Below are 16,608 nucleotides of genomic sequence, written 5' to 3' on the forward strand. Positions count from 1 at the left end.
AAAAGCTTGAAAGCTTCGTTTGAAGGCTCTAGAGATATGGCGAAATGCGCAAAAAGTTAAATTAATTTTAAGGGGTCCAAACTTCGGATCGCTCTCCTGATCAAACTACAGGGATTCATATTTCCCAGATTGCTGCTACACCCTATATGTTGGGGGTCAAATATCTGAATCCGTAAAAAAAAAGGTATATTTATTCAGAGAAAGTACATTTTTGTGTGTCCGATTTCGTAACTTAAAATATAGTCTGCACTAATTAATTAGCATATTCGCGGTCACCTCCTTGAACCATTAAGATTGAGTTTTAGAGCATGAAGATACGATCATTAGATCAAAAGTTATTCAGGGTGTTTCGTTTATTTATTTTTTTTGACATCTGTATTTCTTATTTTTTCCTCAGCAAAAAGGAAAACTACAAAAAGTTCTTAAAATACGATAGAATCACTATCAGAAGCACTCCCATTTTTCTCACTCTAAAGTGTTATTTTTAAAATAATAAATGTTAATCTTTAAACAAAATGTATTGGACTCAAAGTAGATAGTATTAAAAAGCCAAACGATGCCAAACGATTTATTTTTTTTTAAATTTAAAACTAATCAAAATGTCTGCAGAGTTTAACGCATACTTTTCTTATATTATTAATGTAATGATGAAAGGAGTCTTGCAAAAACTTAAAGTAAGAGACGAAATTTAATACAATTCAGAGACAATTAAATTTAATGCAATTCAGAGACAGTTAATTTAATACAATTTCATGCTGGAAGTGCGATGAATAATTTCTGTTGTATGGATGGAACAAGTATGAAATAAAAATTCTCTAGGCCGAACTTGAAAACAGCATATATAGGCAATTTTAACACCTTCAATATTGCTTTTTTCCCAACGCCTGTACATTCCATCTAAAACGCACTGCCATGGGGAAAAACAAGACTACCGAAACCATGGTAATAAAGAAGGGGGAAATGGAGCGAGTGGTTGAATCATGTAATCTTATAGTTTGTCTAAAGTAAAAACTCCCCTAGCCATTCGTCTGGAACCCTGGTGGTGATCATGATAACGAGATATAATTATTTTAAGTTGGGGTCATTGTTTAGGACAGGTTTTGGCTCCGGCCGGCGAGAGAAAGGGAATCTTTTTCTTCAGTCTATCGTGTTAGCAATAGAGTGAAGCAAAACTACTGAAATGTGACATTCTTGTTTTCATAGCAGCAGACGGTCTCAGACTTTGTGGCTGAGGGAGTTCTCACCGTAGAAAAACTATAGGAAGCCTATTTTATTTACGAAGAATGTAATTTGGGAAAATCAATCGAATCGTTTCACATAGAATTAACTCATTGTAAGATTTGAAGAAAGTAGTACTATGAAACAACAACGGAAATGACTTTTATATTTACCTTGAGAGGGATATTTCTTCTGAGGAGGAAGAGGATAATTCCATGCACAGCTTATCAAGAGCAATATAATGCCTGTTATAGTAAAAGTCCTTATATCTACATTTGTTGTCATCGCACAGTAAAATTGAGCATCTGAAAAATAATAGCTACATTGTTTACAATTTTAAAAGAAGAAAAAAGTTAGAGAAACTAATTCATGTAACAACACATAGTTAATAGCACACTATTCAGATATTTGAACCTAAATTTACATTTTTGAAGACTATTAAATTTGTTCAAAGAATTAGTTAAATGTTTCCGCAAAGAGCATTTAATTACGGCACAGCGATTTAGCTAGTTTTTATCTTGTTTTCTTGTTTTAATTCTAAATCAACCAAGCATTGAGCTTTTTTTTTTCCTGTTTTCAAACCAGAGTCAACCAAGCATTGAACTTTTCTTCCAGTTTTCAAACCAAAGTCTACCAAGTATTGAGCTTTTCTTCCTGTTTTTAATCCTAAATCAAACAAGCATTGAGATTTTTTTTCCTGTTTTCAAACCAAAGTCTACCAAGTATTGAGCTTTTCTTCCTGTTTTCAATCCTAAGTCAACTAATCATTGAGCTTTCTTTCCTGTTTTCAATCCTAAGTCAACCAAGCATTCAGCTTTTCTTCTGATATTTCCTGTATTCCCTACATACATGCATTTTTAATTTGAGTAAAATCTCTTTTTGCTCTAACTCAATGACATTAGCTAGTTGTAGTTAGATATTCCAAATCTCAGCAAAAATTCATTACCTGTGAACTCATGTATTCTTAAACTTTTTCAATTTGCGGATTTAAAATTTTTTAATGGTACCTTAGCCACTTAACATTTGTCAGCGAGATCCATCCATATGTTAGAACGCATTATGTATATAAAATACATGTTTCATAAGGTGACCCAAACAAAGGCACCGTTAAGCAATTTAATCATTCTAATCTTTGTTTCAAATAATTTGAAAATTCCACAAGGTTTTCACATTACAGGTGGTTAAAGACGAGAATTGAATTTAAAACAGCAGTTAGATCTATTAAGGGGCAGTGCCTATGTTGAGTATCTATACCTATATTTAGAACTCATGCACATAATACACTTTTTAAAATTATACGAACAAAATTTTGAATCAATAAAAAACTATGTTCAGATGGACATAAGAAATGAATTTTTTTTCTTTGATATTAAGACTAAAACACTGTTAATGCACCCAAACACTGCATACATTGCACTGTATAATGGCTATTTGTTTTCCTTTATGACACATTACAAAATAGCAGAAGTCTTTTAAGATGTATAAACCACAGTAGGATGATTGAGCAGCGTCAGTTGTTACGATTTTGGTCATGAGTTTAGATTTGAGTGCTGATTTTGACTTCAGTTGCTTTTTACTAAGCAGCTGGTTTCTAGCACTGACCATATTAGGACCTCTTTCCATGCCAATATTAGACCAAGTGACCATCTTCTTCTCCTTCATTTCTTTATCAGCATTACAGCCAAAGTTTTCTCAACTTTCTTCCAAACAGAACAATTTGACGCAAAATTTCGTAATCACTCTATTCTGGAAGGTCATGAAAAAAAAAATTCAAAATATGAAAAATAAAGAATTTTCCTTAATTTTTCTCTATATGGTTTAATGATGAAAGCAGAATATCTTTATATAGAATGAACACGTTCAAAGTATCAAGATTTAAAATAATTTTTGCTACGAGCAATACCGGTTCGTTGCTTTGCTGCGCCATAATTATTTACAAAGAAAAGTGACCACCTTATCTTTTCTCACCTCATTTACATTTCTTTAGCTTATATATCAATATCAGCTTTCAAAAAAATTGGAAATCAAACATGTTCACTCAAATATCAATATTACGTATACACTGTAAAATTTACCGGCACCCATTGTGTCGGTACTTATCACCAAAAAATCCCTTTGTACCGAAACATGTTACGTAACAAAAAAATCTGATATATCGTAATTTTTAACGTAATAATTGCAGTAAAATCCCTGAATCACTCAAATTAAATAAATATTACTGTACAAGGAACGGTTTAATATTTATGATAAATAAGAGGATTTTACGGATGATGCAAGTGTTGGTAATTCATACTGTAATCAGATCCAAAATTTTTTAAAGTGTAGTCTGAGTTAATCATCAAAAAATTTAGACACCAATCTCAATTTTCACTGGATCAGGCAGATAAATTTAGCACGTATTAGTTCATAAAAAATTTATTTAGTTCTATAACACAACTTATAGTATAGTAAATAGAATAAAATAAAAAAAAACTGATTAAATTGACTTTTTCTAAATTTAATTAAAATTAGCTAGGCATATATTTTTTGTAATGAAAATTAAACTGCAGTTACTATTGAATCGTATGATCTAGATATTTCGAAAGAACTACAATATATAAAAGAATTAGATTAGTTTTGAAATTGGTATGCAAAATATGTCGGGAATGCTGTAAGAAAAGTTAATTACTTTTTATTATGCTTGATACTTTGTATCTTATTTAACACATGTTGATCAGCTCTTAAAAGTCGAATTCAATTTAAAATCACTAAATTGTGCAACTGATTTTAAAGCATTCAGGCAACCTGAGTTTTAAAAAAAGGAAAGTTAACCATTGCCAAAACAAACAATTTCATTACCAAAAAACACCTTACTAGAGTTTACTGTTGGTCACATTAAATAAAAGTAAAGCAAATGAAATAATTTCCTTATTTTATAGTAAATGTTGTTGTTGTCTTGTCCAGTAGTGTAAGGAAAATTAAATTTGTCCAAAAGTATCTAAAACAGCTTTGGCCGCATCAATAATCTCCATGGAATAGAGAAGTTGCTGCGGGGGATCCAGATGGATCCTGAAGAGCTACGCCAATATGGCTGGGCAATCAAAGACATGGTCGGGAGAGAGTTCGGTGTCAATGCAGTGAGGACAACTTCTGTTGCTTCGATGGCCATCGGGAGATATTTTCATTCCCTTCAAGTGTTTAGTCCTGAATCTAGCTATGATTCTGGAAATGGCTCGATCACAGTTTAGGGCAGGAATGGAGTGCTACTGAGGGGTAGTCTGCGGCTGGCTATCGCATCAGTTAGGGTCAGGCTGTTGGAAAGTTGGGAGTTATCTCGGGCCTCCTTGGCCAGGATGTCAGCTTTCTCATTACCATCGATATCGACGTGCGCTGGTATCCATTGAGGGATACAAGTTCTTTGGGCAGTGGTTATTTCGTTTAAGAGCAGGAGGATATCTTGGGTGAGTTAAGTCTCCTCTTAAAATGGCCTGGAGGGCAGAGCGAGAGTCCGAGAACAACAAAAATCCATTAGAATTTTGGATTGCCTTGGAGTAGTAGAGGTTCAAAGCCTCCTTTATAGCTACCAGCTCGCAGGTGTAGTTTGAAGCACTTTTACCGACAGAAATTTTGAATAATTCAGATTTGCCATTAGCATAGGTCAAAAAGATGCCAGCACCACCTCGGTCAAGACTAGAGTCTGAAGAGCCATCTGTTAAAGCGATGGCCATATTTTGAGTCGAATTTGAAAGCTCACGACCTTTTGAAAGCGTGCAGACCTTTCTCCTTAATCACTGCAGATGGTTCTTTTTTCGTGCAGGGCTGTAGAAGGTTTAAATTTATTGTTACCTTAGGTGAGGGACTGATGGGGAAAGAGATGTTATAGTAAATATTTCAAATTAATATAAGAAAACAGACCATAATAAGCATTTAATTGTTAATTTCATTCGCTACTCAACTGAGTGATTTAAACAAACAATGAGTTATAATACTGAAATGAAGTAAGTAAAATAAAATTCATACAAAATTTAAATATACCTTAATATGATAAGAAAAGTAAAAGGATTTGAGAAAAAATTAAACATAATTAAATTGCCGGAACTTTGTTTGCACACTGCGTTAAGGCTATTTTTCGAAGGCTTCGTTGTAATTTGAAGTGATGAAATGATGCTACTTTGTGAATAGTATGCTATTTTTATTACTATTGTGAGTTTGCAACTGTTAATTCTATCTAAAGCTAGCACTGTTAACGCTTATTTTGAGAAAGGCGCAAAACGTCAATATGGAGCAAAGCCACAGTTTTGTAAAAATGAAAAGCGTTTGTGGTCTAATTTTTTAATAACTATAAACTTACTCCAATGGAGCATTACCTGGGCTCATAAAAATTTGCGAAAATTGAGAATACAGCAGTGATTTTGATAATTTTCATCTAGGTGGAAAAATGTCGTCAAATTGGCAATTTTTAAAAAAAGTTTCATAACTTTTAAAATGTTTAAGTTATTTGTTTGTTCTGAAGCCCAAATAATTCTTCACGGCAAGATTTTAAAATCATCGCATTGCTTCAGGTCTAAGACACTTAAACTATGTCTCTTTTATTTTCCTTAACGATAGAGCTTCGAAAAATAACGTTAAATTAAAATTTAATTAACAGTTTTTTTCATGATTTACGAGTTTACATATACTCACAAGAATGGACATAAAAATTCAAATCGGAAAGCTAACTTAAAGCAATAGCATCTAAATAATAAATAATTTACAGTTATACCTAATTATCTTTAAGACATCCATGACTTAAATCCACTGGGCACATTCTGAGCTCATTGTAAGTTTCTTTTCATTCCATTTACTCCACAATGATAGTGCATTTACTTGTGCTCGCTGTTTCAGAGCACATACCATTCTTCTCAAAACACCGAATAAAGCTTGTCCCATGAAGCACATGATGAAGATTAGATGATATATGAAAACTACAAAATATTTGAAGCATGTAAACATAAGAGTAAAATAAACATATTATTGAAATGAAATAATCTAACAGATTTTAAGCATATTATCAATCTCATTGACGAAAAAAAGCAAGCGGATTTTGTGGCAGCATTAAGAGAATTACGACCAGAATGCTTTGAAAATTTCATTAATAACTTACAATTTCAGTTCATTATATAGTTATATTTAATTAATTATAAACAAACTTAAAATAAATACCACCATTTTCGGTTAGTTATGCCGCTTTTCAATTTGACACATCTGCTAATTTAAGAGAATTTGCTTTAGAAATTAACTAATTCGTGTATGAGAGCTTTTTTGCATCATGTGTGATTGGGACTAAATATGATAATAAAATATGCGGGTTTATATTACTCTAGAATACGGGGTTTATAAATTTATTAATCAGAATATTTGCGAGTACATTTCTAACAATTTTAAAACGTAAAAATTAAAAATACGACGGATTAATGAAGTTGATATTTAATTTCAGGATCATTGTTTTAGTTTGAATACATTGAATATTAATCTCCGCCTAGAATCTCAATATAGAATCCCAGCGATTTCTGCTCGATTCAAATTCTACACCCGGCTCACACCGACCACCGTGCTGACGTAAAATATCCTCAGTGGTAGACGGATCATGGGTTAGAGTCCCCTTGCCGCCAGGCTAACCATACTAGGTCTTCGTAATTTTCTTCTCCATGTAACGCAAATGTGGGTCAGTTCCATCGAAAAGTATTCCACGAAGGCAAATTTCTCCCAATACTTGATCCAAAAGTTTCCTAGTCTTTTGGATTAGATGCAAAATTACAAGGCTACGGAGTTTAACATTGGTAGTCGAAACCCAAAATCGGGCGACTGTTGTAAAATAAAATAGTTACATAAGATTAACATAAATTTAAAATATTTCAGAGAAATAAAAGTGCAAGTTCAAAGACATACGAGCAACATGCCGATAATGGGAAAGCGCCTCTAGCACCGTAAGATGACATTTCTGGCCATGGTTTCCTAGGTAATTCTTATTCTTTATGATGTGTCCTACTTTCCCTAGAAGTTTGTCTCAAAATTTACAGGACACCGTGCATATTTTAAGGCATCCTACTTGTTTCGACACACTTCTTCTTTAAAAAAAGGTTTAATAAAAATGTTAATTTTATTTTTCGAAAGCAGGATTTCGGAAATTATAAATTTAAAGTAAAGATTAAAAATTTACAGAACATTTTTCAAAATAAAGGTAAATTTTTGCTCTAAAACAAAGAATTTTGCATGTCATACTAACAGCTCTACAACTAATTCATAAATTTCAAAATATTTTTTTTTCTATATCAATGATGTGATTACCTGTGCTTTGAGCTGAAATCTTAAAAAAAATTCTAAAAGACAATGAAATCAATTAAATAAATGAAATATTGTTTAATATTGAATTTTTAAGGGAAATTCTAAATATTCTTTCTTAAAGCTTAATGAAAATAAAAATTTCCCACTTAGACCTTAGTTCTTCCTTCAAAAACTGACTAACATTATTAAAACACCTACATACAAAATTTAAAATTTTTCTGATTAATGCACTTAAAATGCAAAAAAAAAAATCTAAGAACAAAAAATAAATGAATAAATAAATAAAAAATAACAAATCAAAATTCAATTCCTATAAATGAATTTTATTTGTTTTAAATATATAATTTATTAAAATAAAAATACTCTTAGTTAAAATACTCTTAGCATAACAAAAAAACATTACAAATTCGTTTTCCAGAGTATACTTCCGGTTTTGATTTTGATTTCGTCTGTGTGCATGCGAAAAAACTATCATATTTTCATTTCTAAATATTGGAAATCAAACTTTTCAAGGGTTTTGGAAAGTCATTGAATTTTAGTTCAAATATAAATAATAAAAAAAAGTCAAAATTTTCTTCGAAATTGCGGATTTTCACCCAATCAGATACCTTAATGCGTATTCATTTCTAATTCCTTTATAAGGTGTCAAGGTTCATGAACCTCTGCACCCCTCAAATAACCACAATCTTGCTGAAGCAGTGGAAGTCTTCTTTGCCTACTGGTAGGCAATGCCACCTATGTTAAGAAACTATGATTTAAATGTGTTAAAATCTTACAACCACTCAAGATAACGAAATTATAAAGTTCAGAGAAATTGTTTTAGACATTAAAATAAAAATCTAGAATTTATAAAAGAAGTTTTCTTTTACACGAAGTTGCATTACTATTAGACGCATTGGACTTATGTCAGTAGAAAATAAACGAAGCATTACAATCGAAAAGAGATAAAACTAGTTCACTCCTGGTTAGTATCATCTATATAACTGTCTATCAGATTAATGGGTATATGTTTAAATAGTTATTTTTTTTCCTCCAATAAAATAACAATTCTAGATGAGACAAAAAGTTCATTATTTTATTTTATGTTTTTTTAAGGATGGATCTTTTTATGCTTGGTGAAGCGAGATTCCTTAATAAATTTTGATAAGAGAACTACTAACTCAATGAACGTCAGCCTTAAAGAAAAAAAAACTTTTTCACAATATCTTCTCGTATTTTATTCAGTTGAATAACACCCTCCAAAATGAACAAAAAAGAAGTTTCGTAGCGTGAACGTATCTTGGCATTAAAAAGTTTTTGGTGAAATATATCATTGGCGCTTTGTTAAATTTGATTTTTTTTCAATGTTACTCACTAATAATAACTGCTAACAATATTTAATCAATTGGGAAAAAATGTTTCTCTTTCTACAAATTCGATGAAAATAAAATTCTTAAATGAACTTACAGGCATTTTGAAGCTTTCCTTTTTTAGACTTCAACCATTGTTTAGATATTTTAAATATAAATGGCATAGTTGAGTCAAAAAACTTTATTTTTTTTCAGGCATATACAGGACAGAACAGAATACAGTCATTTTATTCATATAATACTACACGTATTATATCAAAATGTTTTTCGAAATACAGAATCGTTCTCAGAATAAGAAATTACCTTTACACGTCTTTTAAAGAAAAATAGAATAAAATTAAATAATTTGAATTGAACTACCCAATAAAAAGCATGACGGTTTGTGATGGACAATTATGATTGTAGCCAGTAAATTATATTGGATCATGATGGATTTTTTGTTGGCCCATTATAAAAATCCATCATATTGTGTTGAGTATCCTATGCTGGTCCATAATAAAAATCCATCATACAATCTTGTGTATGCTATGTTGGTCCATCATAAAAATCGATCCTACTATGTTGAGTATGCTAAGTTGGCCCAACATGAAAAGGTGTCAATTCCCAACTTGGGATGTTAGGCAGATTCGATGGTCCCAGCAAAAAGCATGATAGAAAATTAAAATGGTGACAAGTAAATTATATTGGATCATGACGGATTTTTTTGTTGGCCCATTGTATAAAAATCCATCATACTATGTCTGGTATCCTATGTTGGTCCATAATAAAAATCCATCATATTATGTTAGACATGCTATGTTGTTCCAACATGAAAAGGTGATGATCCCATCAAGCTGTATGTTGGTTCTTGATGGAAATTCAAGATGGTAAGCAACGCATTAATGTTGGTGCACCAATGAAAAACCATCAGGATTTTTTGTCTAGGGTAGAATAAGCTATGCAAACAAGAGAATACTATAAATAAATGAAAAAAGCAAACCTAAATACACAAACTAAATAGAAAACCTAGATACACAAACAAAATATGCAATAATAAAAAAACAGCTAAGAATGCAGCAGCAGTGTCGTCAGGGGGAATTTTTTTTTCTGACTGCCCAAAAGTTCTTCAACCATCCTTGAGCAGTTTCTACATATTATCAAAGTACCAACCCGAAACTTCGAGAGCAAAATAGTAATAATAATAGTAATTTTAGCAGCTATACTGAACAAGATAATTAAAGAAGAGAGTAAAGAACATGCATCTTAATTTAGTACTAAAGCAAAGATACGTTAGAACAGGCAGTATTTAAAACATCATAAAGTGGAAATAAAATTTTACAAAAATATTACTTAACATGTCTTATACAAATTGTTTATGAGTAATAGAGATAATTTTAGTGGACAAAAATGTTAACGTTTACTGGAAAACATTTTGGAATATCTTAAAAATTCTAATTTATAACGTTAATTACAGTTATATAAAAGAGGAAGCTATAGCTTTACTGATTACTGCCATTTATTAAGTTTTATTGCTTTACTTTAATTCTGTTTTAGTTCCAACATGAAACTTATGGGTAATAACTATTCTTACGAAATTATTATTTAGTTTTCAATTAAAAAATTTTAATACTTTATAATTAAAATGTGTAACAGTTTTGAAATCAGATATTTAAAAAAAAAATTATTTTATGTGCTTTAAATTATCTTTAGATAAACATGTTTTTAAATTGCAAGCAAAGGATTTAGGTACGGGAAATTACGAGTTAAATACTTGAGACAAAATCATTTTAACTTGGTACATAAAAAACATGAAGACATGACGAATGAGTCGGAAATATAAGTAAAGGCATCCGGTGCGCCTGACCTCATTGTCACCATGCTTCTTGCTTTCTTTATTTTTTGATTTGTATAAAACTTTTGAATGAAAAAAAATGTAACTATTATCTAATAACAAAGATTCAAATGTTCTTTACTGTAAAAATCTTTGCTTTTTTAACTAATTTTATTATATTCTAAACTTACAAGTAAGCTCAAATTTATTTGTGCGCGTAAAAACAATTATTACCGAGTGTTATTTAATGATTTCTACTCAGAATTCATTTTGTCTGAATTCTTTTTAAAAATATGGTTTTGCTTCTTTCGTTACGCTACAATAAATATATAACTTAAAGCATTCCCAATACAGCCGGCAGTGGGCCAAGGGTGTCTTGGGGGTTAAGGATCCACAATTTTGAACCAAACAGCATAATTGTTGAAAAGTGGTCAGAACTCAGCACACGCCGTCTTCACTTCCCAGGCAAGTTGGAATCCCATCGATATGTAGGTGGGCGGGCTTAAAGATGCTACTAGGGATGGAGACCCAGTTTCTCCCGGTGATAGCTAACCACTGAGCCATCGCGGCTCCAATAAATATTTAACAAGAGATAATTACACTAAGCTTTTTATAAGGCTGTATTCAATAAGTCTATATTACTCTAGGCTTATTACAAGCTATCTCTAATTAATCATTATAATTTCGCAATAAATGATATATTTTGTTATTTCTGCCTAAAACTGCGTGAGCTTACTGGTGTTAGCCTAAAAATTGTTGGGTTGATTAGAAAATACTGGAGATTTCTCCAAATAACCTGGTGTATCATAAAATGACTTAACCGTTAGAATGGAGCAGTATTTCTTTTTATCTGCATATAATTAAGAGTCAAAATTGTCATGCAACATCTTGATAAAAGTAATTACTTGTAAATAATTTTACATTATAACGAAATGATATAATTTATAACTTTTATATATATATCTTAAAGTATCAATATCTTTTGAAAAATATGAAATTCCTCTTTTATCCTTTGCAATATTTTATTATTTCGTTTTGTTTGAATTAGTCTATTATATAATATATATATATATATATATATATATATATATATATATATATATATATGTATATATATATATACAGAGGGAGAAAGAGACATTAAAAAATATATATAATTTTAATAAAAATAATAAATATATTTTATTTTACTCTTACTTTCGGAAACGCCAAATATCGGTTAAGAGCATATTATGACAATCATTAAATATTACATTTTTTTATCATGTATGTTAGTGATATTTTATAAGAAGGAAACAAATAAAAAAATTTTTTTTTTGTAATTTCTCAAGTCTCTAGTTAAAACGAGTTGAAAATGGTAAACACCATTGCTAAGTTCATCGACGTTCGGCACGTCTTTCTCCAAACAGTGAAACTGGTTTTGATTAAAATTATATCAACATTGTTTTGACCCTCACCCTAATATTGAAAAGCTTTCAGTTCAAACACTAGTTCCTAACATTTTTCCTTAAACAGTACATACCTCAAAAAAGAGTTAAAACGATTGGTATTAATCTGTTTGAAAATGGTTTGGTATTATTTATTTGTTTGAAATATCTTCGGTCTGTTACAAATAATTGAATGAACTTCACTTATCCAAACATTTGAAATGAGGAAATGGTTCATGGAAACAAAGGGTTAGTGAGACTGGAAATGTAAAGTTATCATTGTTTCATCATTTTATATGAATTTCAAAATCAATTCTACAATTTTTATGTCTTAATTAACGAAGTTAAATGAAGAATTCCTTATTTAGAAAGTGAAATTTACTACAACTACAAAATGCGATTGCAAAATGACAATGAAAGTTTGAATTGACAAAATGGCAATTAATGCCTCGAAAGTTTCCTTTTCGAACCACTTTTGAACCACATTTTTTACAAAAGTTTTCGTCATGCGTCGATAATTGCTTTAAACATTTAATTCGAATTTATGTTGGTTGTGGTTAAATTTATTATGAAAAAAAAACATCACAATATAAGAGAAGCATAAAAGTAAATTTAATGGCTCCAAAGACAAACATATGGCAATACTTTTACTTTAGTTTCAAGCAACACAAGCGAAAGTTAAAATTATTTGGAATTACTTGTAACTTCGATACTCTTTTCGGAAAAAAAATTATTTGCGAAATAGTTAAATAATCGACAATTTGTTTTTTGTTTTTTACTTGTACCTTTAAGTCATTACTTTTCAAAATATATTCCTTCGGGTACACAAGATTTCATGAAGTTTTAAAAGTTATTAATAAAAATAATTTTAAGACAATTTATATTTTCAGCATTTAATTTAATTGAAAATAGCATGCTTTATTATTTAAATATTAATGAAACATATACACTTTATATCAATATTAAACCTAGGAGTCATTTGAAAACAAACATAATTTTTGTAATTTCTATCTTCCGTTTTATTTTGATTTAGTAATTTAGAAAATATTTATTTAAATATAAAAGCGCATTCTAACGATTTTTCTAACCGTATTTGTAACAAAAACGCAACAAAAACCGGAAGTCATCGATGAATCAACATTGTAATTACTAAATTCTTTACTTCAATATTGAGCTATAAGTTTTTAAAATATATTTTTATTCTTAAGCTATTGTTGAATTCGTGTTATTTTAATAATAAAATAAAAAAATTGGAATTTTTTATTTTGACATAAAAGTATTTTTTTTGTTTTATTTATTGTTGCATTATTATAAAAAGGCAGCGAAATCCGGAAGTCATCTAAGAATCAACATCGTAATTATCTAATTCTTAACTTCCATGTTGACTTATAAATTTTTAAAATACTTTTTTGTTATTAGATAATTATTAAATTAGAGGCATTCTAATGATAAAATTTTAAAAAATTGCAATTCCTTGTTATTACAAAACATTTATTTTTGTTGTTGTATTTTAAGTGAAATGCAACGAAATCTGAAAATTATACAAGAATTAGCATTGTAATTACTAAATTCATAACTTTCATCCTTGTATATAATTTTATTAAATACATTTTTATTCTTATGTTATTGTTAAAAAACAATACATTACTGAAAAGCTTCCAAGTGCATATCATTTCAAAACATTTATTTTTTCGAGAAATAAAAAAACAACTTTCCTAATTCAGATAAGAAAAATAATAAACACTATTTTCAACTTACAAATTAAAAATATTTCTTGGAATTTTCCATTTGTTGAATTCAAAACACACTTTCACTTCCAGGTTGTAGTGGAACGGTATTTCTATCTATCAACTACACTACTGTAACATCAGAATAAGACTGACTTCGGAAGTTCACTGGACAAGTTTACGAGTGTTATTGACCCCTGAAGTTAACGGTCATGGTTCCACCATCGTGATTTCTAAGGCCCGCCGGCTACTCACTTGCTCATCATATTCCTCAAAATCATCTTCTTGTTTTGCTGCGGTTGAAGAGGAATGAAAACTAAGGGGACAGAACCCCTCAACTATTTTGGTATTTGTTGATATCAAACATTCCCTCAGGCATTCCTTTGTTTGTCTTCTAGAAGTCTAGGTCGTTTTCTTATTACAAACAAGATTTGCTTTGGCTTGATTGTGCCGTTATATATTTTATTGATGGATTCGTGATTCACTTGGTTTACTTTCTTTTGAAGACTGTTTTGTTATACTTGAATTTAATTTTTTTTAACCAAAAGAATGCTTTTTCTTTAATTTTAAAAACTCAATTGAATTTAAAAACATGTAGCTTTCATCGCAAATAAAAAAAAGTAAATTTATTTATTTATTTTTCAGCATTCGTCAGATAGGCGTAACTCTTTTAGAAAACGAAACTGATATTTTTCTCATTTAAGAGTTTAATTGTGATATATGCATGAATGATTTCACACGAATTCGAAAATATAGGGGTAATTCTAGGAAAATACAAACCGTAGGGAAAAAAATTAAATTTAAAATCTTCAGCATAGCTTACTTTTTAAAAACAATATTCATTTAGTAATCCTAAATAATACTTTATAGAGAGCAAAGTAGTTAACAAACTTTATACAGTAATCCTTTATAATACTTTATCGAGAGCAAAGTAGCTTACCAACATTATATAGTTACCCTATATGATACTTTCAGAAAGCAAAGTAGTTTATAAACATTAAAAAGTAACCCTATATAATATTTTATAGAGAGCAATGTAGTTTACAAACATTAAGGACTGACACTTTTACTTAGCGTTATTTACAACAAAGCTTTTTAAAAAAACTCAGACTGAATTCTATTGCTTAATGATTTAGAGAAGACAGGAAAATGAAAACATAAAGAATCCACCTACGATTTAAAATCTATTTAAATTGATTTTTCTCTGAAACTATCTACTCTGTTCCTACTGGAAGATTTATTTTAACGAAAAGGTTTAACAATCATGCATTTAAACAAAAATAATTAACGCCAGCGTCATGTAAGTAGGTTATAAAGAAGTGAAAATCAGTGGCTAGAAAAATAACATATATAGAGTGGCATTATTGACTAAAAAATTTATCTTTATCTAATATTTTGGAATTCATTCCTCGTGCAAATACTGCAAAAATTTCTTTAGTTTACAAGTAAAAAATTAAACGGAAAGTCCAGTTTTAAAGTAAGTAATTATTGAAAACTTACTTTAAGAAGACCCGCCAATGAAATGACATTTTGAAACTCAACCTACTAATCGACATAATTTTTAGACCCAGTATATAATCATTCAAATAACTAACAATAATTGTATTAATTAAACTTTAAAAATTTTCTTGTTATTGTTAGATACTATTTTCAGAAAAAAGTATGGTCAAAACTACGAGAACATGGTACAATTTACCGTACAATTTAGCTCTATGGTAACACCGAAAAGCTTCGTAATTTTTACCGAAGTGCTTTGGTAATTTTTTTTGGTAAAATTAACAGTAAATATTATATTATAATATGTGATAAAATTTGCTAAATGCAGTATAAACTCAGACACGACATTTTATCATGATACATTAATCAGGACATGAAAACTATCGATTCGTAAAATTCGCTCTTCAGTTTTGTATTTTCTTACTAAATGTGTGGTAAAAATAATTCTAATTTCGAAAACCAGAATTTCCGGTAAACCGTTACCATATGAATGGAAAAAAATATCAAATGAATGGTTTAAATACCTCATATTGTGGTTTCATTAACCAGAATTATAGTTGTTTTTCTTTTTTTACTAGAAATGCCAATATCATACAGTACGGTAATTTCAACAGAATTCTTTTAATAAATAGTCGTATTTGGGGAGAATGAGTCTTATGTTGAAGTACTTACCTAAAAATCTGATGGAAACGCTCTTTAAATGTTTGCAATCCACACCTTTTAGAAGACTTAATATGAAAAATATCGTTCTTCAATAAATGAGGGGAAAATAATGTTTAGGCATTTCATCATATGTCCCTAAGTTTGACTTTGCTTAAAGCGCTTTTTAGAAAGAAAAGCATGTTGCGAAAGTTAAAATGCCAAACTTTTGTGGAAACAGCATCTAGGTTATGAACATTATATATTTTTAATAATTATAATTTTGATATGTATTAAACTATGTCGGACTTTATAACTATATTTATTTATCGATTCATATGTTTAAACCCATTTCACAATCTGAATTTATATCATTAAACTGAGTAGAATTCTACAAAGTTTCAAGTATTGTTTCGAAGAAAAAGATGTAAAATATTCTCTGAAATTTTAGCATATTTGATAAACTTTGGTGAATATATTTTATTAGATATTAATATAATAATTATTAGTAGGAATTTTATTAACCTAATGTTTCGCATAAAGGTTTATCTTGTTTTTCTCATTGTTTTATTATAGATATAACTTTCTCCATTAATGCATGAAGATTAAACTGAATTTTTACTATTGAATTCAATCAA

The 16,608-nt window shown here is 29.6% G+C and overlaps 1 protein-coding gene across 1 annotated transcript in view; it reads right to left on the bottom strand.

Moving 5' to 3' along the window:
* Positions 1-14,152, bottom strand: part of LOC107438531 (uncharacterized) — a 34,665-nt gene extending 20,513 nt beyond the window's left edge. Inside the window, exons 1-3 of the mRNA XM_016050840.4 lie at positions 13,866-14,152; positions 5,960-6,161; positions 1,392-1,523 (exon numbers count right to left, since the gene is read on the bottom strand). Coding sequence (XP_015906326.3) covers positions 1,392-1,503 — 112 coding nt within the window. The 5' untranslated portion in view covers positions 1,504-1,523; positions 5,960-6,161; positions 13,866-14,152. The remainder of the gene's footprint in view (positions 1-1,391; positions 1,524-5,959; positions 6,162-13,865) is intronic.
* Positions 14,153-16,608: the final 2,456 nt, after the last annotated feature.

The sequence above is a fragment of the Parasteatoda tepidariorum genome, chromosome 11, assembly GCF_982258835.1.
Source record: "Parasteatoda tepidariorum strain Cologne lab strain chromosome 11, Ptep-v5.0, whole genome shotgun sequence".
NCBI lineage: Eukaryota > Metazoa > Arthropoda > Arachnida > Araneae > Theridiidae > Parasteatoda > Parasteatoda tepidariorum.